Source organism: Notamacropus eugenii, chromosome 1 (assembly GCF_028372415.1).
Source record: "Notamacropus eugenii isolate mMacEug1 chromosome 1, mMacEug1.pri_v2, whole genome shotgun sequence".
In the NCBI taxonomy this organism is placed as follows: Eukaryota; Metazoa; Chordata; class Mammalia; order Diprotodontia; family Macropodidae; genus Notamacropus; species Notamacropus eugenii.
This window is the reverse complement of record NC_092872.1, coordinates 446,734,247-446,762,043: the sequence shown is the minus strand read 5'-3', so window position 1 is coordinate 446,762,043 and position 27,797 is coordinate 446,734,247. Positions and strand designations below refer to the sequence as shown.

General features: G+C 39.0%; 1 protein-coding gene and 1 non-coding gene across 5 annotated transcripts in view; one reads left to right on the top strand and one right to left on the bottom strand.

The window, feature by feature from the left end:
• The window catches only part of NR6A1 (nuclear receptor subfamily 6 group A member 1), a 258,239-nt gene that overhangs the window by 165,303 nt on the left and 65,139 nt on the right, over positions 1–27,797 (top strand). For 2 of the 4 annotated variants that reach the window (XM_072631889.1, XM_072631887.1), the window contains exon 1: positions 14,192–14,428. The exons of the other annotated variants lie outside the window; for them this stretch is intronic. In XM_072631889.1, coding sequence (XP_072487990.1) covers positions 14,272–14,428 — 157 coding nt within the window. In that variant the 5' untranslated portion in view covers positions 14,192–14,271. Of the gene's footprint in view, positions 1–14,191; positions 14,429–27,797 lie in introns of those variants that run through there. 4 annotated transcript variants of the gene reach the window in all.
• Positions 3,183–3,285, bottom strand: LOC140521753 (U6 spliceosomal RNA). Its single transcript, XR_011973055.1, has one exon. It is a non-coding gene; the product is annotated as a U6 spliceosomal RNA (small nuclear RNA).

The following is a 27,797-nucleotide window of genomic DNA, read 5'->3' as shown; positions in this document are numbered from 1 at the left end:
ATTTACCTTTTAGGAACCGCTGTCTAATTTTCTGCAGAAAAGAAGTGATAGTATTTTTGATTACCTTATCTATAGGGACATAGAGTAGAGTGTTTGAAGGAACCTTAGAAAGATGGCCTCCTCGTCACTGCTTCCTGAGCACAGGGCAACAAAAGCTTACCAAACACATACATATTAGAAGACTATACCAGGAACAGCCTCTGCTTTGAAAAAGTTTACATTGAACTGTTGTGAGAAAAACATTTTTATAGGAATAGCAGTTTGACAGGAAATAGATCACATAGGAAGTCATTATTAGATATTATTTAATGTTATATGTAATACTATCTTATATAATGATATATATGTACTATTTAATAATATGATCAATTATCAGATTAAGCCATATGCCACAGTAAACTTTAACTGTATATGTAACCTGAATATAAATCTTCACACTATAAAACAGAAAAGAAAAACATGGTTTTTATAGCTCTCACTGGTGGCATGGACCCTTAAGTAATAGAGGAGCTCATAAAAGAGAAAATAGAAAAATTTTACTTTAGTCATCATACATTTTTAAGCTTTTACAATACGTATTGTGCTAAGCACTAGGGATACAAATCATAGTTTCTTCCCTTTTTAAAATTAAAAGCTTTTGCATGAATAAAATTAATGATAAAATTAGAAGAAAATGGGGAAAATATAAAATTAAATAGAAATCTGATATCCAAAATATGTAGGAAATTGAGAAAGCAATATACCAAGAGACATTTCCCAGTAAGTAAATGTTCAAAAGGATGTGAACATAATTCATAAGAAGGGAGGAAAGGAAAGGGAATAAGCATTTGCATTGGACCGACTGTGTGCCAGGCATGTGCTAAGTTCTTTTGTAAACATTATAATCAGTTTGAGCCTCACAACATCCATGTGAGATAGGTACTATTTTTATCCCCATTTTAAAGTTGAGGGAACTGAGGCAAACAAAGGTTAAATAACTTTTTCAAGGTCACATTATAAGTATCTCAAGCTAGATTTGAATTCGATCTTCCTGAACTCAGGCTCAGCGTTCTATCTACTGTACCATATAGCTGCCCAAGAAAATTTGCAAGGTAGAAGTGTCCACATGCTCAAAATACCAAAAGTAAAAGAAATGCCCGTTAAAATGACTCTGAGACTTCACCTCTCTCAGCATACTAATTGGCAAAGATGACAAAAAAGGAATAGTTGATGTTCAGGGTACCGTAGGAAGGCAAGTACATTGATAACACCATTGGTAGAACTGTGAATTGGTTCCAGCATTTTGGTTTTCAACTTGAAATTATACAAGATTAGATTATATTAGATAAAGCATTTATTAAGCACTTACTATGTGCCAGGAATTGTGCCAAGTGTTGGAAATACAGATATGAGTAAAATGAAAGACAGTCCCCACCCTCAAGGAGCTTACATTCTGTAGGGAGAAGACAACACACGAAAGAGAGCTAAAAAGGAAGAGAGGAGAGGTCAAAATCTGTGGAAGGGCCCCCAGGGGTGGGGGTATCTCCACTGTCAGGAGTCAGCTGGAATCTGTAGAAATCAGGATGGGAGCCAGGCTAGAAGTGAGTATGAATGGCCTGGGCACTTCTTCAAATGCCTCATGAGGCAGGAACTCACCAGTCAGGGAAGTGAGACATAAAGATGGAGATGTTTCCTGAACTCATTCTCTCGCACCACACATAGCCAATCAGTTTTCACATCTTGTTATTTCCATAGCCATGAAGCTCTCACATCAGGGCCCTTTCTCTTTGCTCCCAATTACCACCTCAGTTCAGACCTTTATCACCTCTCAGCCAGATTATTGCAACTGCCTCCTAATTGGCCTCCCTACCTTAAATTGCTCCCCTCTAGTCCATCTGACACACTGTGCTGCCAAAGTGATTTTCCTTAAATGCAGATCTTACTATAGCATTCCCCTATTCTATCAGCTCCAGTGGCTCCCTGTTACTTCTAGGATCAGATATAAACTCCTCTGCTTATCTTTTAAAGCTCTTTACAACCTGGCCCCAACCTATCTTTCCAGCCTTATTGTATGTGGTCTCTCCCTTACATTCTGAGATCCAGCCCAACTAGCCTTTTTTTCTGTTATCCTCACACAACGTTATATGTCCTGTCTTCATCCTTTTGTAATGGCCATCCCCCATCCCTGGAATTCGATTCCTCTTAATCTCTCCCTCACAGAATCCTTTGCTTCCTTCAAAATGGAATTCAAGCACCACCTTCTCCATGAACTCTTTTTTGATACTACCCAACTGCTGGTGCCTTCCCTCTCAAACTACCATACATCAGATCTTCCTACTACGGAGCAGACTTGTGTGCACTCCTTTTTAAATCAGTCTTGGAATCTCTTTCTCCCTTTAAAGCTGAGCTCAAGCATCAACTCATACAGGAAGCCTTTCCTGATTCTATACCACCCTTCCCACCCCCACCATCCTGTACTTCCTCTTCCAGAATAATTAACCTTGAATTTACCTTGTATTTATTTCATATGTAGTTATGTGAAATATAAATCTACTTATAGGAGTACTTGTTTCTCCCACAGAATGTAAACTCCTTGAGGTTAGAAATTGGTGGTAGTTGTTTTTGTCTTTGTATCCCCAGTGTTTGCATAAAATAAGATCATGTGGCTAGCATATTTGCCTGTGGTGTTATGGTCATTCTGCTAAACTAATATGATGCTATGGGGAAAGAAATGTAGTAGAGTTCAAAGGAATCTTACACTGGAGAACTCCAGAAAAGAGAACATAGGATGTTGGAACTGGAACAGATCTTAGAGATCATCTGATCCTACCTCCTCATTATAAATATGAAAAAACTGAGGCAATGCCCGAATCAGGACTTGAACTCCAGGTTTAGGTCCATTCTGTAGACTGAGTAAGCTTGACCTGCCTGGCGCTGGTACCTCTTACTACCTCCAATGGAAATGCACTTGAGTTTCATGCCTAGGAGCTGAAAGTGTTGATGTAGCTGATACGATAATTTAATCAGTGTGGATAATGCTAATGAATATACTAAGACTAGAGGCACAGCTAGCTAGTGGTATTACTGGGACCTTTAGGAGATAATTCCTAACTCTACAAGAAGGGATTATAGATCAATGGTAAGAAGAGGGAGTCTGGAAAGAACCTTTGCTTGTCAAACCTATAGGTGACTTTAAAAATTTTTTAAAGATAGAATGTTTCATGAATATGCATATCATTCTTGCAAAAGGGCCATGCTAATCTTCTCTGTATTATTCCAATTTTAGTGTATGTGCTACTGAAACATATATCATAGATGACTGAAGAAATTGTTATTGCTGTGTTATTTTCATATCACCTTTATTTCCAAGATATCCCTCCTCTATCCAGTAAGCCATGGTAACAAAAAATTAAAAGGAAAGAGGTGAGGATGAGGGAAGCAGTTCAGCATAACTAGCCAACATATCAACCGGTTTTAATAGTATACAACGTTTTCTGCATTGGTTGTTCCATATTTCCACAAAGAATAAAAGGAAATCCATTTTCTCATCTTTTACTGAGGCCAAGATTGGTCATTATAATTAGAAAGTATTTTTTTCTTTTAATTCAATTTGATGTTATTGTATATGTTGGGTTTTTGGTTTTTATATTGTATTAATTCGTGTGTGTGTGTGTGTGTGTGTGTGTGTGTGTTCATCCTTCATTGCCGAAGAAGATCATGCCATCAGAGAAATGATGACATGACTTGCACTTGAGTTTGTTTTGAGTGAAGGAGGGCTATGCAGGTCACCAGCCTCACTTCTCCAGAGCCATCTGAATCCAGTGACCAGATATTCATTAGGGTGACTGGAGATGACCCAGGATGAGGCAGTTGGGGTTTCTGGAATGGATGACTTCTGAGCAATCCCCTGTCTCTCAAGCAGTCCCTGCTCTATTCTCACTACCACTCTCATATCTAGATAATAGTCATTGTATTAAAGAAATGTCAAGGGCAGGCAGCTAGGTGACACAGTGGATTAGAGTGCCAGGCCTGGAGTCAGGAAGACTCATCTTCCTGAATTCAAATCTGGCCTCAGACATGTACTAGCTGTGTGACTCTGGGGAAGTCACGTAAATGAAAAGGAAATGGCAAGCCCCTCTAGTATCTTTGACAAGAAAACCCCAAATGGGGTCATGAAGAGTCAGATATGACTGAACAACAACTAAATAAAACAGTATTAGAACTAGAAGGGACTTTGGAGATTAGGAAGTCCAAAGGCTCCTCTTTTAGAGATGAGGAAATTGAGGACACCATAGAGACAGAGTAACCTACTTAAGATTACACAGATACCCACAGTAGCCCAGGTTTTTCAGACTTCTAATCTAGGACTTTTTTACTGCACCAGACTTGTTCTTCCACGTGTTTTCCTTTTAATAGTTATCTATTGAAGAAGATAAGGAAATCTTAAGAGTATCAGTTGTCATTTTAAGTAAGTTGCTATAATTCCTAAGATGGTATGACTTGGTGCTGACTCATCAGCGTTGTTAAATAGTTTTATTTAACTTTCCAAAAGACTGAAGAGAGCTATGTGTAAGGTTAGAGAAAGCATCCACTTACAAGTCAGTTCAGTAGCAAATACTACTACAGTTCTCCTAATCAATTATTACTTGATAAAAGACAGTTGGAGTTACTCCTGTTCATCTATCTACACATAATTCCTAAAATCCTTTTCAACTTTTGCATTCTCTATTTTATGCCCTAATAGCCATTTCAGGTCCCTTCTGGTTCTGACGTTCTGCATTCTCTTTTTAGCATTTATATTTCAAGGCAGAAAGAAAGTAACAAGAACTTCCCCACCCAAACCATCTTAACGCACTCCTCCCCACAGCTGGCTAGCTGCCGTGTTCTTTGTTTGCTTTTCATGATGGCTTCTCCTCTGGAGTAGACTCCAGGCTAGGATGCATTGAACTTGACTGTCTCTCTTCATGTTCTACAGTTTGGGGCTTGGAATGCCAATTTTTACCTGGAAATTTTGTATTAGTTAAGAGTCTGGGGAGGGTGGGAATCATCCTTAAACCAAAACAAATTCTCCTTGCATATCTTCCCCCTAATCCAGATAATAATCATTTTTAATATACAGCAGTTATGTGGGATTTTCACATTCATCCCATTTGGTAATTATAGCAGTCCTGGGAGGTAGGTGTTGGATAGATTATTATATTCATTTTACTGGTAAAGAAACTGAGGGCTATTGGTGTCGTATTTGCTTACAACTCAGACACAAGACTTCAGCCCCAACCTTCTAATTCTCTATCCTGTGCTGTTTCTATCCTACCACCTGCCTGCAAATTCCAGTTACATAGAATTTTAGAGCAGGAAGGGACCTGCCTCTCATTTTATCTCTTTTTCTCCTCAACCTTATCTGTAATTGAAAAACAAAATAAAGCTTTTCACCAGGATGTGCCTCTCCTCACACCCTAGTCCTCCCACTAGGCTGGACTGACTGTCACCTTGGGCTATTCTCAGAATTGCTGAGAACAGTAGTTGCCTGCCCCTGGCAGGAAGACCAAGCTAACTGGACCTTACTGGAAGTGTTGTTGTGATGTCTGGTCACTTACTGACATGGGTCAGGTCAGTAGCATTGCCCCAAAGTGACAGCTGTGATTGATGAAGCAGAAGCACCTGCTGAGATGGAGCCAGGGCTTCTTATCTAGGAATAGATTCCTCTTTTTAGCAGAAAAGTTTTAAGGGGAGTGGTTTGACCACTTTGGTTGGTGGTAGAAGGCACGACATATGCATGGGCAATGGTGGCTAAACTAGTGACAGGGCAGAGAGGATAACCTCTCATCCTTAGGCTCATGGAGCATTTGAAGAGACCTGACAGCAGAATGTTAGACCAGAAAAGGGCCTGAGACATGTTTTCTCGCAGGTAAGGAAACAGGTTCAGAAACAGGAAGTGACTTGCCTGGTGCCACAGCTAGGACTGGAACTTAGTCTGTTGTTATTTTACTATATTATTCTGCCTTTCCCTGCTTACTTCCCAAGTCATCAAGTATGCGTCCCAGTCTGGAAAAAAAAGTTAGGAAAGACTGCTTTATGATGTTCTGTACTTGGCAGAATGATATCATTGTGTAATAAAAAGTACCCTGATCTTGGAGTTAAATAATCTGGATTTGACTTTCAAAAAGTTCCAACACTTTATTAGCCATGTGACTTTGATAAGGTCATTTCCTGTCTTTGGGCCTCAGTTTATAGTTTCTTCCTTTATAAACATGATAGTTATACTTGCACGGCCTGTCTTTTATATACAGGGCAGTTGGGGTGATTCAAAAGTCAAAGCACCAATATAGAAATGTAAGTGATGGTTATAATTATTAGTATCTGAACATCAATAATCCTGAACTCTTCCTATCTCTTAAAATCCAAAATTAGCACGCAGAGGAACATGACTCCCAGTATTTAAATCACCTAAAGCTGTTTTCTTTTGCTCTGTGTCTAGATTGCCTTTTTTGGCCTCATTATTTCTCTGTGTGGCCCTGTCATTCACTTAGGTCTTCCACGTTCTCAAGGTCCTCCCTCCTTCCCTTACTTGGTTTTTATTAAAGGTTTTATTGCTGCCTTTTGCTATTACATCACCAATATTTCTGGGGAGAGTTCTCTACCTACCTACCCCTCCATTAACTCCCTTCTCAAAGCAGAGAAAAAGAGTTGAACAAAACCAACCAGCACAGTGGCTTTGTGTACTCGACCAAGAAGAGGAAATCTTTCATTTCCAACAGTTAATAAATTAGTAGGTCCTCTTAATTCTCCCTTTTACTATATCTCTGGCTCCTGATCTTTTCTCTTTACTCTGTCACTTCCACATTGCCTTCATGCAGCTTGGAATTCAAGGTGATCTATGGACTGATGCCATCTTAACTTTGTGGTGCTTTCACTCTAATTTCTTCCATGTACTGTATCCTAGCTAATCTTTACCCAGTTACCTCCCTGCAATTCCCTGTCTGTATGCCTTTGCTCTGTATGCCTTTGCCAACCTGTTTCCCACCCCCTTGAAAGGCCTTGTTCACTTCCCCTCTTCACTTATTGATTTGTAACCCCTCCTATAAAACGTCAAGTCAAATGCCACCTCCTTCATGAAGCTTTCCCTGAAGTATTAGATCAGTAACAACCTTCACCCTCAGGTCTTACAACACTGTACTTTTTTGGTCCCCTTTTGTATTGCTGGGTTTTGAAGTTATTTATGTGTATCCAATCTTTAGACTAGACTGGAAGTTTCACATAGGTAGGTAAGTAGGAACTATCCATCTAAACTTTTTGTATTTTCCTCAATGCTAAGCTCAGGTCTCCGCATGAAGCAGGTGCTTTAAAATGGGCTTTAATGACTCAATAGGAGTATTTAAGATCTCAGGACCTTCACTAGGGTCGTAGAATCTCAGAACTCATAGAAACTTCAAGGGCAATCTAGTCCAGCCCATATCATTTCTTCAACATCGCTTCTAAAGGGCTCACCTACTTGATGCTTGAATACTTCTAAGAATCAGCATTCTTACAAAAGCTTTGTAACCAAACCAAAACTTTGGACCAAATCAAAATCTCTCTCTCTCTCTCTCTCTCTCTCCATTTTCTACATGGTAGGCCTGCTTGTGTCCTCTGGGTCAAACAGAATAAGTCCAATTCTTGAAGGGATCATCTCTTCACCTCCTATGTCAAGCCTTGCTTACCCAAGCTATATCTCCCCAGCTTCTTCATTCTTTCCTTATGTCTTTTCTCTGTACTGCTTTTAAAGAAGGAAATTCAATTTCAGCGCCATTCCTAAAATGTGAACTTAATACTCATGGGCAGAGGATAGTGTCTTCTAGATTCTGTGTTCCTATTAATGAAGCGTAAAATCATATCAGGATTTAACTTTTGGGGACTGCTGTTTCACAGTGTTATTAATGTTGCAGTCTGCCAGGGCTCCTGGCCCCTTTTTATAGGAATTGCTTTCTAGTAGCATCTTGCTCATTTTTGCCACCTTTAATTAATTTATCCAGCTTGGTTATTCCTTGTTTTTTGTCCTTTCCACATAGTGTTGTACCTGGTTTGAACTTTAAACCCAGATTATAAATCCTTAGATTGCTTTGTAGAAATGGCTTTTGTCATATTCAAGGTCTATATTTATTTTTAGTTATGTCCTGATGTTACGGAACTAATCTATAGAGAGGGATTAGGAAGCCCTGATGTGATCAGGCTAGGCAGCTAGGAGAGAACAGAGAGACAAGTCTGTTGATTCACACTTGGACATGAAATGAATAGCATTGCCCCTTAGACCTATGAAACAGTGATATATTGGAGGTTTGGGTAGGAGGAAGAAGCCCTACCGAAATGTAAGTTACCTCCATCTGATCCTTTCTGTCAGGGTAGCAGGACGTAGGTATTTTTGTCAGTTTGACCATTGAAGCTACTAAGGCCCATAGAAGTATGAAGTTACTTGTTCAAGTTCATGCAGATCATTAATGGCCCAGCCAGGAATCGAGTCCTCTGAAAGCTAAATTCACTGTTCTTTCCAATATGCTATATATCTACCTTGGAAGAAATGGCCTGCTATTTTACACTATTAAAACTATCAGTGCTTCTATTGAACTTCCAAGTTTACAAATCTTTCTCCTCAAAACAACACTTTTGAGAATGTAGTACAAGTATGATTTTCTTTTCTTTTACTACACCTGAGAAAACTGGAGCCCAGAGAGGGTTAACCTTGCCCACACTGATGAAACTGGGAATTTAACCCAGGTCTTCTGACTCCAAATTCTGTACTCTTTCCACTCTACCATTCTGCCTCACATTCCTGATGAGAGACTTCTTCTGTTCTGTAGCTGATATTTAGAGGGCTAAACTTGAATGAGATAGGCCTCTGCCCCGGAGGGGAGGGGGCAAGTAGGCACAGATATAATGGCTATTCACGTGACTTTAGACTTTCCTTGACATGCCTTGAGGGATTTTGAGTAGTATCTTTGCTTAAAAAAATAAAGTAGCTTCTTTGCAGTCACAGCCAAGGTATGCCAGATAGGGGGAAATTGTAAACTCATTATTTTTTCTTGTCTCTGTGTAGATAAACAGGTTAAGCCTCTAGCTCCTCAGCATGGAGGGAGGGTCTGCTGCTATCAGGATTGCCACTGAGCTGGTTTTCAACTAGCCCAGCCGGTTTACAGACTTTTTAAAGTCCAAACCATCAATTAAAAATGAGATCTTTGTTCTTGGGTGGGATTTGTTGAATTTGGAATTGGGGCTGGGCCAACCAGCTGAGGCACCCAAGGAATGACCTCAAGTCAAACCTTTCCCCTATTTAAGATACACTTTAGCTAAAGGATTTTCTTTTCCTCTGTAAACCTAATTCTTCCCCCTCTGCCCTCCTCCCAAAGTAACCCTTTCCAATCTTTCAATGTTATCTCCTCACAGTTCTCCTTTGCCATCCCGACTCTAAGGTCTGCTTTAAATACTACTTAGATCCTATAATGTAAGCTAGAAGGGACTTTATTTAGAACATAGAATGTTGGGATATAGAATATTAAGACTGGCTGATATCTTAGCATGTACAGTGTTGAATGTTGGAGATGAGAGGGATCTTAGAACACAGGATGTTAGAACTGGAAGGCACTGTAACAAAACCAATTTTTAGATGATATAGAATATTAGTGTAGGAAGGTACCCTAAGACATAGAATTTCCCAATTCAAAAAAGGAGACCTCAGCTTAATAATACTGAGTCATTTTATTCCCAGATCCTCCACCAAAATGTTTTAGTTACTGTCAGAGGAAAATTGTAAAATTTATCTTCTTGGAAGTAAGGAAACGGAGTCAGAGAATATGAAAATAAAGTAGAAAATGACTTCATCAACCAGTCACTTTCTCAGCTGGCTACTTTCCAGTTCTTCACCCACGCTCTATCCATCGATCTCCTCTGAAGAAACACAAGTAGTCTGTTGTGAAAACTGGAATCTGTGGAGCCTTTAAAGCTTCTTCCCTCACAATAGGTGATTGGTGGTGTCACCTATAAAAGGATTCATTTCTAGAAATACTTACCCTGAAGCAGAAGATGATAGGTTGGCGGAGATCTCAACCTGATTAATCTCAGAATTAGAAGAAAATCTTAAAATTAGAAGAGAAGTCTTACGATTTTGAGTTGGAAAGAGACCCGAGATATCTAGTTCAAGACATTTCCTATTTTTAAAATATTTTTTGATGATGTCTTTTGTTTTTTGCATCATCATTTCCCCCAGTATTCCTCCTTTTACCCTTCTATGGAACACCCCATTATGGCAAATAGTATTTTTTAAAGACAAAAAAAAAAGACGAGGAGGAAAGAATCAGCACAACTGACAGGTATATTGAACAAGTCTGAAAACATGTATAACACTTGCAGACCTTCCTTCTTCCACAGAATAGTTTGGGAGTATCATCTCTTTCTTCTTTTAAGTCATGCTTGATCTTTAAAATTTTGCAGCATTCACTCTTAATTTTTGTGTGTGGAACTTCTTTTCTTTTACATTGTTGTCATCGTTGTATGTATTTTTCTTCACGGTTCTGTTTACTTCACTCCACATCATTTCATGTGTCTCTCCCCATAATTCTCTATTCATTATACTCATTTTTTATAGCACCAGTACATTCATTTTCCACATACAAAAAGGTGAGGCCCTGAGAGGTTAAATGACTTTCCCAGTGACATACAGGTTTGATAAAACCCCCTGCCTGATGTGAAAATCCTTTTTTGCAGTATGTCCAGCAAACATTCAACTTATATTTGAATTCCTCCAGTCTATTTTTTGGAAAACTTATGAGAAAGTGAGAACAAACCTATGTAGTCAGCCACCTGATTTATCATCCTACTAGACTGTAAGCTCCTTGAAGGCAGAGACTGGATTCTAAGAAAATATCATGAGGCCTTGCTACAAGGTAGATGTTCAATAAATATTTGCTAAATTTGACAAACTAAGTCCTTACTTGAGTTATCTGAGCACAGAAGTGTTTTTGTAAAATGCACATCTGTTTGCATTTTTCTTTTTTTTTAATTGAGAGATTAATTTACATCATAATATGATAGTCTTAAAAAACTAAAAAAAAAAAAGATTTCAAATTGGTAATTTGAAATTTCAGATGTCCTTTCTGCAGTTATACTTCATTTGCAAGAATCGTGTTCATATCCAAGACTGTTAGTATGGACTTTGGGGTTGTATCTCACTTATCCATCTACTTTGTTAAATTAAGCTCCTCTCCTTATTATAGAGAATGTTCCCTGTCAAGGGCCTGCAAGTCAAGCAGAGAGCTTGTTTTTTTCTGGATTAGAAAGGAATTCAAAATATTTTCTGCATTTTATTTTGCTTTTCTGAAAATTAGTAATGATTATGGGCTTAGAGATCTCATCATCTCTAACCTATGTTCCAAAGTTCATGGGATCTAGAGCTGAAGTAGACCCCAGAGTTCATCTAGTCCAATCCCTTCATTTTATGGATGAGGAAATTGAGGCCCAGGGGGATTAAGTGACTTGCCCAAAGTCACACAGGTCATATCAGAGGCAAGGTTATTCATATAACTTCAGAAACACAAATGTGGGCTTCTTTAAGAGGTCTGATTGGAGATGTTCAAGAAAAGGTTGCATAATCATGTCAGGAATGTTGTAGAAGGGATTCTGCTGCAGGTGTTATTTGGACAAGGTGACCCATGAGGTTCTGTGAGTTTGAAAACTCATGTAGCCATGAAGATAGACCAAATTGAACTTAGACTGCATCTTTATTTTCAGTAATATTAGTAAAATGGATGTATCATAGAATCCTAGGTTGAAAGGATATTAAGATGTCATGTAGTTAAATCTCTATACGAAACAGGATTCTGGACTACAAAATCTCAGCAAATACTCCAGTCTCTAGGATTTCCAATGGTGGGGAGAACACAAAACCTCCTGAGGCAACCCAGGCCACCTTTGGACAATTAGGAAGTTTTCCATCATATTGAGTTGAAATCTGACTTTCTGCAACTTGAATCCACTGGTCTTTATTCTGCCTTCTGGGGCCTAGCAAAAAAAAATCTAATCATCTTTCCTCATCAGATCTGATCAAATACTTGAAAACTGTGATTATATCTATCCCTCGACCTCAAAATCTTCTCTCCCCAGGCTAAACATCCTGAATTCCCTTAACTGATGCTCCCATGTGGTGCATTCCAAGCCCCTCCCATCCTGGTTGGTCTCCTTGGGATGTGCTTTAGCTTTTCAGTGTCCCACCTAATCTATGACATCCAGAACTGAATGTCATCAGAACTGAATGTCATATTCTAAATATGGTCTGAGCAGAGGACAACTAGATTGTCCTCTTCCCTTTTTGTGGATATGACTTCTAGAGCAGGCCAAAATACCACTAGCTTTTTCGAAAGCCTCTTTGGTTGTGTTTGTTGAAACAAGACAAATCAGTACTTTGAGTTTCTCCCTTAAATCATTAATATCTCTTTGGGCTGAGGTGCCCTGATTTGTGAAATGATCTTTAGTCCTCCTTGATCCTTAGATCCTTTGTCTTCCTTGCTAGAGAAGACCTCTGGTACTGACTATAGCAGTTGTTTGCCACTTAATCTCATCAGAACAAAGTGATGAATTACTCTTAAAAAGGAATGCATCCTCAAGGGGAATGCTGCAGGAGGTATCTTGTGTTGAGTTTGTCCTTGTCCAAGGGACAGACCAAGAACCAGAAGAAAAAATTTCAGAAAGCAAAAATGTTTTTGAAAATTTGGAAGCATTTTGTGTGTGTGTGTGTGTGTGTGTGTGTGTGTGTGTGTGTGTGTGTAGCTTTCTTGGGCCATGATAGCTTCGTAAATTTTTTAAAAAAAGGCAGTGTTAGAGTAAATAGAATGAAAGAACATACAATATTAGAACTTGAATTAAGAAAAGAATGCCTAGATTTTAGACTTAAGAAACTGTCTCATCCACTGCCTTCATTGTATAGGTAAGGAACCTAAGGCAGGGTTCAAAAATTATTTACTCCAGGGCTTGTAAATGGTTGAACTTGGATTAAAAATCTAATTTCCTTACTCTTTCTTTATGTCTTCATCATGTTTCTTTTGTTTTTAATGTCTTATCAGCAGTCCTTTTTCTCTTTGACATCATGTTCAGATTTGCCTGGTTTTTGGCTAATATCAAAGAAATAGTGTGTGCCCATGTAACTCCCAGAATATGAAACTTTTCTCTGTGGTGTTTACATGTTTACTAATTAGGAAGGCAGTGGCATGAATGGGGATTTCAAAAAATCTTATGGGTTCAGGGGATTGAAACCAGAATCATCAGTTATGGAAGTTAAGATATAAACCCTTTTTTCTTTCTATGGTATTAAGTTTCTAGCTTTGGTTTTGACTTTCCATATCCTGAATCAGTTATATCTTATATATGCTTTGTGCGATTTGTTGGTCAGAATAAGAAATTGTAAACCAGAGTTAAAGTTACTTACAAGAACGTTTAGGCAGTGTGGTTGGCATAGTGGAATGAAGAAGCCTGTCTTTGGAGTCTTGAGAGCCTTGGGTTTAAATTCCCAGTGAGGCACTTGCTAGTTGTTCTGTCCTTTCAATTCTGTGAGCCCCTTCCTTACCTGTATATTGGCCTTAGTAATACTTGCTTGCAACATGCTTGTTTTGAGGAAAGTTATTCAAAGGACTTTCTATAAATGTGAATTTTTATTACTAGCTGAGCAAATCCCCCCCTTAGCCTCAGTTTCCTCTTTCCTAAATGGGGGGAGGGTCGAGAGTGTGGGACTTGAAAAACTCCTTCCAAATTGTAGCATTGCTGTCCCCTCTAACGTTTTTACTTTGCATATTTTCACATTCCATCTTCCCAGTGGCTTGTCACCTCCAACAATATGATTCTAGGATCCGACATGTCCTTGCTTTTGTTGCAACAGCCCTCACCAAAACAACAACAAAAACCCTCCACATCTTCTCTGCTACAGGTCCTGAGACTGCAGCCCAGGCCCTTGCTGAAATGTCTTAAAAGATTTTTTTAAACTTGTAAACTAACAGATGGGGGTAGGGAGGAGAGGAATTCCCCAAATACCGCCTTTTGCATACAGCGTAATCCTGAGCATTTATATTCACCATCTCTGCCATGCCCAGCCAGTGGAGGGGGGATTACTGTAAGAGTGTGCTGAGGTAAGTGCCAGGCATCATTTGTTAGCTAGGGAAAATAAGTCTATCAGTTCCACTTAGATAACCTTTGGTAGTCCACGGCCTCCTTACACGTTGTGACCTCAGGGCTTGAACTTTGTAATCACATGACCAGCTTGTAAACTGACCTGTGGGGATGACTGTTGTAAGCCCAAGCTGGGAGAGAGGAATTGGCACTAAGTATGGTGAGGTCTCTCTTCAGGCCGGGGCTTGTTTTGTGATCGCTCGTTCTTCATGGCTGCTCCAGAACTTCTCAGCAAACTCGGAGAAGCATGAAATGGATACATGGGAAGGTAAAGGGAAAAGACGGATTCGTAATGCAGTGCTGGCGATAGAGCTTGGGAGAATTTCTTGGAGGGTTTATAGCACACAGTAGCCCCTGTAAGGGGAGGGGGGACAGAGAGTCCGAGGGCAGCTGCTTTCTACGTATGAGCAAGAGTTCAGCCTGAATTTGGGCTTTAAATGTCTTAGAGCTGAAAGACAGGAGCAGACAGGAAAAGTCTCTTTCTTTCCCTCTCGCCAAGAAAAAATGTTAATATAACTTGTGTGTTTGAGTAAAGTCAGCCGATATTTGCCTTTAGCTTCTAAATACCTTTCGTTGCCTTTTTTTTTTAAACTTACTCTGTTTATCCCAGTGCGTAATGTGTTTAGATTTTAAATTCCTTAATCCAAGCCACCATCTGGAAAAAGCTTCATTTACCATTGTTAATTATTGATAGTATCAGGGATTGTGGGGCCCTTGATAAGGCAGCTTGGGCTCTCTAGGGACTGATACTGGGGTCAGATATTTTCCAGCTTTGTGGAGGTGGTAAAGCCCCTGATAATCTGTAAAATGAGAGGGTTGGGACATATTCTAACGTTATATGTGCCAGTTTCTCTTCCAAGTTCTCTTCCAGATCTAAAACCTGTGTGCTATTATAGTAGTTTTACTTACTCATTTTTTTTTCATCAGGGGGAATTGTATAAGTAAGTTCGTTCTTTTTCTTCTAGGTTTCTAATTCTAAGAAAGACTTTAGTTTGTGCAGTGGTGGGTTTATTTTACTGACAAACCTTAACTTGAGAGCAGCTTTTCAGTCATTGAATTCTTTAGGTATATTTTATATCCCCAAAAATCTTGTTTGGTTGTATGAGGTGGTATAGAACATAGGGTCATACTTTTAAAAACTCTGTGAGTATTTCCCTTTTTATAATAAATGGAGGCTAGCTTGCAGACTCTTCCTCAAAAGCGGGGGGAGAAAGTTTTAAGGATGACTAATAAACTGTAAAAACTAATATATGTAGTGCTTTGTGCCTTTCCAATAATAACTTTGTGAGGTATATATGGTAGAGTTTTTAATCCCCCCTTACTAAGGGGGAGAAAAAGAATTGCTATCTCCACTTTATAAAAGAGAAAAAGGAGGCTCAGAGAGGTCAATGACCTGCCCAGGACCACAAAGTTAGTAAAATTTGAATTTGTACGGTACATTAAAGAGAATTTTATTCAAAACTCTCACTTTATAGTGTTGTACGGAAATCCTGATTTTTTCTTCTCCAAAGCTAGGTAGGACTCTAGTTAATGCTAGGATATGCTAACTGAGGACCAATGTAGCCTTTTAAACATCAGCCAGAACATCTGTGAAATTTGTGGGTAGCAGGATTAAACCTTAGAATTGAGTTGAAACCAGTTATACACATATTGTATAGTGAGAGGTATGTAAGTCTGAGGCTGGGTGGGGGGGGTGGGTTGAGGAGAAGTGTTGCTGAGAGCTTTCTTTGTGATAATTTGGCTTCTATAACATGTACCTCCTCCCCCCCCCCCTTACTAGTAACTTGGTGTCAGTTTTGATTGTACATGAATTGCAATGGAGTCCTGACCCCTTCCTCTGGAATTCTTTGCAAATTACGAGCCTTTCCTCTACCCTCATTCTTTCCTAGACATCCTAATTCTGAATACTTCAAATTTGCAAGGAAAAGTATAGAACATCGAATTTGACCTGATTCTTTGGCAGACCTAATTCATTTGCCCCAGGAGATGGATTCCTAAGAGCAAATTCTCTGCAGTAGTTGAAGCCAAGGGAATGATATAGGGGATTACAGACTGCCAGATTTAGGGGCCAAATATGTGCTGCATTTGTGCTTTATAAAGTTCTTCTAATTTGTAACTTCTTGAAGGGAGGCAGTACTTGTTCGGGAGTTATCTGGGTTCCCCTGCTGCCAGTCACGAGGTGTTGCACATATCTAAAATATTCAATTTCATTCAATTAAAAAAAAACCCAAAACTTTAACTGTCAGATCTTAGTTTCTATGTGGAATGCTTCCTCAGAAGTGCCACAGTAACTCACAGTATTCAAGTAAAGTCAACGCAATTGCAATAATCTAATTGCCTTAAAATATATGATCTTGTCCCTAGAGAAGGGGTGAATAAAAGCACCTTCCTCCTTTCCTCACCAGGGATGGAAGTGAGGGGGACTTCTGGGGCTGGTCACAACCAAGCATACACCGAACAGTTTGGTACCTAGTGAAGGACTCATCAGTGGCCAGGGTAAAGGATATGTAGAAAAAACTGATGTAGAAGCAAAGACATCAATGAAACATTTAAAATATATATTGTGCCCTCTAAATGACAAATGCAATTAAAATATATTTACATCTATTAACAGTTTAAAATAGATTGCAAAATAATGTTCAATTCAATTAATTACTCCCTCCTATTCTCTTTGTCCATCATCTCAGTTATTTGTATAGATATTTTTCCTTTTATGGAATCTGTCCGGGTATAAGCTGTTCTTTTGCTTCTGCTTTCTTTGATTCATATCACTTAATAGTTACAAATTTCTTAATATTCATCTTGCCTATCTTAGCATTTGTAGTATTCCACTGATATTCCAGAGCTTATTGTCATTCACTAACTCTTAAACATTTATTTCCAAACTCAATCTCACTATTGTGAATAAAAAACTGTGATTTTTTTTTCTTCACAGTATGTTAGCAGGGACCCTACAGCAGAATCTCACCAAATGTAGGCTACACTGTAAAGTTTAGAAAAAAGTGTTGAATCTGGAAAGGACCTTAGAGCTGAAGCCCCCCCCCCCCCCCCCATATACTTGTTTTTAATGAGATGAAGAAGTTTAAAAAAAAGTCTGTGAAGTTATAATTTTTTCCACCTGGATTCTTCATATTAAAAAACAATGTCATTCAAAAGCAGTCTGTTTTACTGGGCTAAAAACATTATTCTGAAATTATAGGGGAAAAGTCAAACTAACACAATCACAGTAATGGATTGTGTTGGATTCACATGAACAGCTACTGTAAAAAAAAAAAAAAAGCGGTTGACTCAGAGCTGCTGCAACCCTGATTCTTCCATATTTGAGGCCTTGTCCATTTAAATTAACCTTTGTCACAGCTGGGCGGACAAATGTTTTTGTTTTAGTTCACAGAGGGCTAATTCTATTCAGGCTTTCCGAGGGGCCGCACAATCTGCTCTTTCAGCCTTGTCAGTCGCTAGGCAGGAAGTCTTACTTCTTTAAGCTATCTTTCAGAATGGGGGTTGGGACTTAGAGAAAGGTGGGGGAAGGGACTCTAAGCATCTCTTAAAGATCAATAACTAGGGAAAGGGGAGTGGGGGGGAAGGAGAGAGCCATTGTGTGAACTGAAAGATGGACACAACTCTTCCCAGCAGCTCCTGGGAAGACAGTGTTTAATCAAAATCCAACCTCTGAAGCACATATCCCTTACCTCCTTTACTCTTCAAGGAACATGTCTTTTTAAATAGCTCAAGAATTAGTCTGGAGTTTTAAGCTAGCTTTTGAATATCATAGTTTCCAACCAAGTACAAATGATAACTCTCAGAAAGAAGTAGAAGTATGGTATCGTGGAATGCTTTGTCATTGTGGGATCTTGGCCACTTTGTCTTCTTTGGGCCTGTTTCTTTGAGGGTTCTTCTACCTCTAACATTCTATGGTCTAAATTCCCTTCCAGTCCTAACAAGTCTCAAATTCCAGCTTCAGATATGGGTCAGACTGGATGACCTCTGAGGTCCTTTCCAAATATCCATCCTTCTACATTTTAAAGCCCTCTTCTTGCTCTAACTTATGATTATAGTAAGATTAAAAACTGGAATGATTATCTAATCCATTTCCCTCAATTTATAGATGAAGAAACTGGAACCCTAAAAGGCAAAGTGATTGATTTGCCTAAGGTCGCACAAGGAAGTAAATAGTCAAATCTAAATTCAAACCTGGGTTCTCTGCCTGCAAATACCCCACAATACCATCGTTCTTTACCTTCAGTGTTCTAACATTCTGTGTTGTTAGATCTTTCCAACTAAAACATTCTGTATTTTGAAGTTTGGTATTCAGTGATTTTATATTTAAGTTTTACAAAGGCACTTTGATCAAAACTGTGCTGCGAGTGTGGGGAGTACAATTTCTTCTTGTTTTACATTAATTTTAACTATGAATTCCTTTACTTTTTTTTTTTTTAACATAATACATACACTGTTTAGCCGGAAAGGGTAATTTTGGGTCTTGGTAGCATGATTGAGAAGAGATTCAAATAAAATAGTCCTTTTAATGAACAAATATTTCTGTTGTTCCATATTGGTAGCCAGGCATCATTAAGAGCATTGAAAAGACGCAGATTCGGTTAGAGTTTCAGTAACACATGTGTGAAATCCCTTCCCTTAAACAGCTGGTGTTGGCCCTTGAAACTCCAACCTGGCTCAACAAATGCTCAATGTGTGTTATTTTGAGATTAGCCTAGATCAGAGTGATAACCAAGGAATCAGGCACAAGGAAGAGCCACTTTTAAATCCATTTTTTAAAGCAATGTTTATTAATGTCACTTTGGTAGATCTCTGGAAAATAGACATTGCTGGGGGGGGGGGTATAGGATATATTCAAAATGATCAGGGGAAAAAAACACCATTGCTAGTTTAATTTTTATGCAAGGGAACCACAGCCCTATGGAATGGAGCATTGTACTACTCACCCCATCTCCACTTACCTCTTTGCTTTTCCTAGTTGTAATTATTTTGGAAAAGACCCTAATACTTAGGAGAAAAGCTCAGATTTTTATAGCTGTTTGTAAGAGAGAACAGCCCTGTAAGGGAAGCAATTGGAAATTGAATTCTCGTTTTACAGATGAGGAGGCCTGGGTTTAGACTTTAGAGTTGAAATAATTCACCCGTTATCAAAGGATGAATACATAGCAAGACTTTTTTTTTTTTTTTTTAACAGATGAGGAAACAAGCGCCCGAATAGTCCTTGTCTGAGCAGGGACTAGAATTTAACCAGTGTCTTGACTAAGCTTGACTAAGCCTCGTGAGAGCTCTTTGCGTTAGACCCTGCTGCAGTTGTCCTACTGTACCCCCTGTGCTAGAGGTGCTGGAGATAATTGCTGCTAGTGCCTTTTGTGATGCAAATACTTTATGGCCTATAGAGAAAGTTCACTCCTAGGGAGGAATGAATTCCCTGCCTTCTTCCTCCCTGTGTGAGCCCAAAGGTGTCAGCTGATGGTAACAGCTGAGGAAGATGGATTCCAAAATAGCATGAAGGGCTTCTCCCAGAATGCCTAGAACCAACTCAACCAACCAGATTCCTCAAATATGTTCTCCCAGAACACATACAGTTCCTCATAAGGCCTATTTCTTTTAAACCGAAAATATTTTCTACGGTTTCACCAGTGTCAGGCAGGTAGCGCTAGGGGGATCTGGAACCTCGCAGGTAAAGTGACTTATCTGTATACTTGGTGGTGATTTTTAGCGCCTATGGATTCAGTTTGATTCTTGTACTGTCATGGTCAGTGGTGATTCAAAAAGAAAACACCATGGTCTCTGCCCACAGGGAACTTGTGTGGGGAGAAGTTGTGTATACGTTTTATCTTCTTTTTGAGTGTAAACTTTTTTTCTATGTACTTTACATATATATATGCATCATAGGATTATAGATGTGGAGCTTGAAGGTACCTCAGAGGCCATCTAGTTCAATTTCGTTTTATCAAAGAATAAACTGACTCCCACTGAGATTGTGGCTTGCCCAAGGTTACATAGTAATAAGTGTGACATTTGAACCGAAATCCTCTGTCTGACTCCAACATTAGAACTCTTTTCATTGTATCCTCTTCAAGGAGCTAGAATGTTAGATTTCAGGCTGTTTCAGGAATTGATTGAAAATTATTAAGTTACATTTCTTTAGCCCTAAAATGACTTTACAAAGTCATATAGAGCTCAGGTGTGTTAGACTGTTAGAGCCTTCTTTTTGGTCACCAGAATCCAGATCTTTTTATATACTTTCAAGTGTTCACTTCAGGGTTTTTCAACATAGAAAGGACCTTTTGAGAGAAAAACATAAACATCTGGATTGTTTTAAGGCTTGTGGGATTCAGTCTTCCGTTTTTGGAGTGGGGGTGGGGGTGGGGTGGGGTGGGGTAGGGGTAGAGAATAGCCTATGACAAGGAAGCCTCATTATAATCAAAACCAGGGCCTTCTGTTATGATTGCATTAGTATGTCAAGCTTTTTTGTGAATAGCAGCTAGATTTCCTGAAGGAATTGGTCTGAGAGCCTAATATTACTAACAACACTTTTTAGAATTTCTTACATTATATTAAGATAGATTTGAAACGGTTCACCCTTTAAAGGGAGGTTGGGGGAGAGAGGGGAAGTGCGGAAGGAGCCTGAAAAATCTTCTGGGTTCAAGACGAGGTTGGGACTTTTTTGCCAGGGGGCAGTTTAGCATTTTCACACTGGGGCCAGCCCCAGGCTGGTGTTTGAAGCTGCAACTGTGTTTGATTTAGCGCCCCACTTACAATGAATGGGCTTGGAGAACAAAGCTGAGGCCCAGAGGCTTGAGTATGGAAACCCGGCCGTTATCCTGAAATCTGAACCATTTCTTTCTCCTGTTTGTGGGATTATTTATTTATTTTGAAATTTAGGAAGTCATTTACAAGTGTTTCCTTTAAGCATGCTCTAAAATTCTTCGGAAGCACTTTAAAAAGCCATGTAGATATTTATTAGCAAGGTAGAATCATTTATTTATAACATGTTAGAGCTGAGAGAGGTATTAGAAAATGTCAGATTGCAGACTATTAGAGCTCAAAGGAGCCTGAAGAGACAGAATTGCAATACAGATGGGGCAGTACCTACTGGGCCTTTGCTTCATAGGTGCTACTTAATTTAGAAGGATTATGTTGCCCTTCACCCCCAACACCTCACACCATAACCCTAAGTCTTCCACACCTTATACCGCTACGCTCATATAGTTGGAGCTAGGTATCCTTTTACATGGTTCTAGGATTCTGGGTGTACCTTCCATTCAACTTGAAGTCTGGAGGGGGCGGGGAGATGGGAACTGCATGAAACTTCTCAATCACCAGTTAGGGGTTGGAGAGGTGGGTGCAGATCTGGAGGATAGGTCTTGATCCTAATCTCACTTCCAACCCTCTTCCTAATCCAGAACTGTCCCCCTTGGTGTAGAAGGGAATTTTTGGTTTGAGTAAGGGTCAGGCCAGTGGTCTGAGAAGGGTGTTGGATCTCCCTGTGCTCCACCATCCTTTTGACATCACTACTTATTTACAGCCAAGATCCCCAACTTTGTCATCCCCACTCCTTTACCTTCTTCCTGCCTTTACTGCTTCTAGCCCTAAGTGCAAAAATTCCTAGTTATGTCTCTGCTTAATTTCATGCCCTCATTTTAAAGGTGAGTGAACTGAGGCCCAGAGAAGTATAAGTATCTTCCATAAGAGAGTGACAGAACTGGGACAGCCATGACTCACCTCTTCCCAATCTAGTGCTCTTAATTTGTTCTTCAAAGTGTGTTTGGTATGTTAAATATAAAATAGGATTTATATTCAGTAAAATAGTACAAATTTACTAATTCAGTTTACTTCTGTGAATTTGAAATTTTCTATTTAAATGAAGCTACAGTCTGCTGAAATTTAAGAAATCCACACTTTAAGGTCATTTCTCAAGTAAGAAAAGTGTTTTTTGTACTCAAATTTCGAAGTTGATAGAATGTTTATGACATTGTCAATACAGAGATATAATGAAGAGCTCAGGTTGATCTAGAAGTCATTGCTAACTCTTTCTCATACACTATAAACCAAGGAATTTGCAGTGATTAGGGAAGAAATATGAAAGGACTGGAGTCAAACTGTGGGGCTTTTCTGGTTTGACCTTGGGACCAATCAGAATTCCTAGAGAATTTTTTCAATTGTGGAAACACTGATCTAACCTTTCTGCAGGTTCCAAATGACCATTTTTAAGGTCAATTAGGCATCAGAGTTAAGGGCTCAGTTTCAACACTCACTTTGGCCTGTATTGCCCAATCTTCTTCAAGGTTTCTTCCCAAAGAACATCTGCTACAAAGAAGATTATGGGGCCTTAGAGTTGGAGAACCTTAGAACATAGTGCATTAGAGATGAAAGTGACCTTAAGAGCAATAGATCATAGAGTGTTCAAGATGCAAGGGAACCTTAACTATCAGCTATCTAGTCCTACCCATCATGTTAACAGATGAGAAAATGGGGGGCCAGAGAGGTGAAGATGATGCCCATTTTGTCATTTGTGCCCAAAGCTTAGGACACAGTGGTTAAAATGTGGGAATGCAAAGGTAGCACACTTGGACAGAATATTCAGAAGAAAGGATTACCTTTTAAGAAACTTACTACAGAGTTTCTGTTAAAGAAATTCTTGATTTTTGCTACCAAGCTGACTCCTTAAAATTTTATCTCAAGTGATGGCCAGACTTCTCTTAATTATAAGGCGAAGTGGTAAAATGGATAGTGGATCATTTCATGGAAATGCTTTACAGTTGAGAAAATAGGAACCCCTACAGCCAGATCTTCTAAGAATACTAGCTGCTGGTTCTCAGGATGTGCCTACATAGATGGCTTTATAGAGCCTTGATTGCCTCCTTATTACTGGTGCTGCCTAGTGACATGCTCCACCCAGAAAGATCTGAAGAGTGTTATTAAGCCTTTTAACTGGGATCTTAGATTTTGCTAAAGGATTTATGGTGGTGTTGATTGGGGGAACTATAGGAGGATGGGGGGGTTGCAAAAAAGGAGGTGAGCTAAATTCCATGAGGAGAGGTTATGTTAATCCTCCTTAAATTTGAATTAGATAAAAGGATGTAGAGGTAATTGCAATGATCATGTTTAACAGGACTCCTAATAGGTATTTTTCTCTTGGCATCTCAACAAAGATACTTTCATTTTACATTTCTAAGGAAATATCTAAAACTGTAAAGCCAGGAATGTGATCATCAGACAAGCATTATCTAGTAGTGCCTTCTTCTTCCTCTCTCTACCCTAGTCCCTCTTGTTTTGATAATTCATTTGTAATTTCCCTGAAGTTAGAATGGTAAACTCTTAAAATGTTGGAGGAACCCTGGGACAGAGCATGTTGCATCACTCTTATTTTCTAACTACTTCATCTTAAAGAGCAAGAAACTGATGACCAATAAGGAAAACTGTATTGCAAATAATAATGGTAGTGTTTATATTTCTCTCCCTGGAGTTTTTGCTTTAGCTAAGAAATGCCTTTTCATGAAAACTTTTTATCTCTTTGCCAAGTGGGGTTATTCTTCTCGTGGGCCTCTTTTGCCACTAGAAAAGGATGGCTATTGAAGACTGAGATTGCCTTTACAAATTTAAAAATTGATAGGACTATTCTTTGTAAATGCAATTGATAACTAGTTATTATTAGCCCTTGGCAAAATCACTTGTCTTTCTGAACCCCCCCCCCCCCTTTTTTTTTTCCAGTTCTGTAGTAAGGTCTGTAATACTCCTTACCTCATTGGATGGTTATGATGGAAGTTTTTTGTAAACCCTAGAAATGTGAGCTATTAGAATTGGCCAATTGATAAGTAATTCTGGAGAGAGAAATGACATGCATATAGATGTGCTCATTGTAATGAAACTGATAGTTGTGATCCTCCGGTATTGAAAAGGGCTGCATTGCATGAACTTTCCACTAAGCTTTTTGAAGTTTAATGCTCAGGTCTTCCAACTTATTATTAGCCCCTTGGCCTTTGACAAGTCATTCAACCTCTCTGTTCCTTGGTTTCCCTACCTGTAAAATGACAGGTTTGAGCAAAGCGATCTGTAAGGTCCGAAAGGCAGCATGTGTAGGGGATAACAGCACTGGATTTAGAGTTAAGAAGATCTGAATTCAAACCTGCCTCAGCAACACCTGAGCTGCGTGACCAACGTGCTTATCCTCTCCGGATCTCTGTTGCCTGATCTATGAAATGGGTGGGTTGGTCTTGATGCTGTAATTATCTTCCAGTTTAACATTCTCTCATTTAAGTTTTTTTTTTTTTCAGGCTTATCTTTTATGGATAATTTCCTTTGAAATCTTTTCCTGAAGTGAGAAAAGTTTATATATTTAAAGATAGATTTTTCAGAGAAGGAAATTTCTTTGGCTCTGAAGGTATGGATCAATTAACCATTATTCGTAACTATAACTATAGCAAGTGAATAATAGAGACTGGGATTCATATGGGGGCAGCTAGGTGGTGCACTGGATAGAGCACCAGTGCAGGAGTCAGGAGGACCTGAGTTCAAATCTCACCTCAGACACTTGACATTCACTAGCTGTGTGACCTTGGGCAAGTCATTTAACCCCAACTGCCTCATCCTGGGTCATCTCGAGTCATCCTGATGACTCTCTGGTCACTGGATTCAGATGGCTCTGGAGGAGAAGTGAGGCTGGTGACCTGCACAGCCCTCCCTCGCTCAAAACAAAGTCAAGTGCAAGTCATGTCATTGCTCTGATGGCATGGTCTTCTTTGACAACGGAGGACGATCCCACGCAGTAGTGTATGACATAGGGACAGCTAAATAACTCAGTGGATAGAGTGCTGGGCCTGGAGTCAAAAGACCAGGGTTCAAATCCAACGTCAGACACTACCTAGCTACGTGATTCTGGGCAAATCACTTAACCTCTGTTTGTCTTACTCTGTTGGAGAAGGAAATGGCAAACCACTCTGTCAAGAAAATCCCACGGACAGTATGGTTTATGAGGTCACAAAGAGTCAGACATGACTGAAAACTGAACAATACCAACAAACTACATGACACATATTAACCATAATTTGCTGTGAATGATAATGAACCACATTCATTTCTGAAACACACATACCCTGTACAAAACAGTTTCCACATAGACTTTCCAGCTATATTCCAAATTTTACTAATCCATAGGGCTTCCCTCTCACAATGCCAAGTAGCCTCATTTCCATTAAGATTCTAAAGAGATAGACAACAATTTACTCTCATGTCACAGAGGAGCAGGTTCTGAGACATAAACATGTTGTAGTGGGAGAAAGATAATCTTTTTTTGGAGTGCAAAAACTTCATGGAGTTGAGATTATTATATTATTTTGGCCCTATGAACCCGCGCCCCACAACCCGCATCTTCAAATAAGAATTGTTTCTTCTGCCTTTCTAACTGGACTTAAAGAATTGTACAAAACTAGCACACAAAATTTTACATCTCAAAGTAACTTGGAAGTCACCTACCTAATTCTCCTATTCCACTCATTTTATGGAAAAGGAAACTGAGGCCCAGTGAAATGCAATTGTGCCTAGGTCTCAGAAAATTTATACCAAAGTCCTGGACTCCGAGCTCAGTCTCCTGTCTCAGTTACATTTCATTGTGGGTGGTTCCCAACGATTAGGTCGGTCCAATATACTCTTTGAAAACAACCTAGAAAATTAGAGACGCAAAGTATGTGGGATTTACCCTTTTCTGTGGCTACTTTAAGTATTTTCTGTCAAGTCTATGTAATTTTCCTTACCTGGGAGGCTATTGCTTTGTATTATAAAGGGAAAGATCTAGTCGAATTGTCAAATGATTTCAATTCAATAAGACTTTATTCAATGCTTACTTTACACCAGGCATTGGGATACACAAATGCTTTTTTCAGGTGAGGTGTTTTGTTTTGTTTTTTTTTAATATTAACTCCATATACACAGCAGAACACAAAATGAGGATTGTACATAAAACCAGGTATCACCATTTTTATAATAACCCTTGCCCTTTTGATAAGTATAATAACATTTTTTGAAAGTAACATGTAGGATTTATCAAAAAACGTCACAATGGTCCTTTTGGGCCGATGCTTTTGCTAATCCCCTTCTGATTAAAAGCTGAAGACAAAAAAAGAGATATAAAAAATAAGTAAAGTCAAATAAAATGAAAAATTTGGGCCAGCTCTAAAAACTATATCCCTGCGCCATCTCTATGTCAGGAGGTAGGTAGCATGCTTTGTCATATGCCTTTTGGGATTGTGACTGGGCCTTGGCATTGATTAGAGTTTTTAAGTTTTCAGAGTTGGTTTTTGTCTTGGGTGGGCGTGTGTACACGCGCGCAGACATATGTTATGTCTGTGTGTGTGGGGAGAGAGAGAGAGAGAGTATGGCTTGGCCTCATATGCATTAATCTCCTGGGTCTGCATTCTTTATTCTGTGTTCAGTTCATACTGCCCAGGATTTTCTGAAATGGTCTTTTTCACCATTTCTTACAGTGCAGTGATACTCCATTACATTAATGCACCACAGTTTATTCATTCATTCCCCAGTTGTCTGAGGCAACATAAGGCATCCCTTTAGATTCTAGTTTTTTTCGTTATTTCCCCTTTAATCCCCCTTTCAAGATCAAGAAGTTTGTTTGCTTATAACTATTTCCCTCCTTGTTCTCTACTTCTTGCTGCTCCTCCTCCCATATCTCCACTTGGTTCCCTGTCCAGTTTGCTGTATTTCCACACCACACTTTGTTTTCAAACCTCCATTGTCCATTTCAGATAAGAAAGGTTCCTCTGATGCTCACTTTCCCTACCCATTCCTCTAGGTTTATGTCCTCTTCTCATTCATAACAATTATGAGAAATCATATATCTCCTTCTGGTTACTGAAATAAACTGACTTCTCTCACTTTCTTTGGACTCTTGTGTTTGTTTTTCATGGTTCCTATTCCACTCTGGTCTTTTGTTTGGAAGTTTCAAAACTTTAAAGTTTTGAACTATTCCATTAAAAGTTCAGGTTTTTTTCTCCTGCCCAATTATACTCTTCTTTTCAGGATATGTTATTTTTGATTGTAAGCTTTTCCCTTTTGCCTCTTTTGGAATACTATATTCAACGTTCTTCCATTTTTAGTAGGAGGTGCCAGGGTCTTATGTGAACTTAACCATAATGCCTTGGTGTTTGAACTACTTCCTTCTATATATTCACAGTATCTTTTTCTTGGAGCAGGAACTTAGGATTTTGGCTGTGACATTCCTAAGGACTTTTCCTTTTGGGGTTCCTTTCGCTAAGTACTTGGTGTCAGTTTTTTTGTCCTTAGTTTGCCCTCTGGTTTTAAAAGATCTGAGAAGTTTTTATTTATAATTTTTTGAAGTATAGTGTTTACGTGTTTTTTAATCCTGTCTTTCAGGAAGTCTAATAATTCTATTTTCCAGGTCAGTTGTTTTTGATATTATATATCTTCTATTTACTTTTTTAAAAAAAATCTTTTGACTTTGTCTTAATATTTTATGTTCTCTCATGGAGTATGGAGTCATTGAGTTCTAATTGGTCCCTTATTACTACTCTAGGATGTTCATTTTCCAATTATTTCCTCCTAAGCTTTTACTTAATTTCTTTTTCTCTTGTTTCATTTTCTCTAGGTATTCTTGCAGTCTTTAT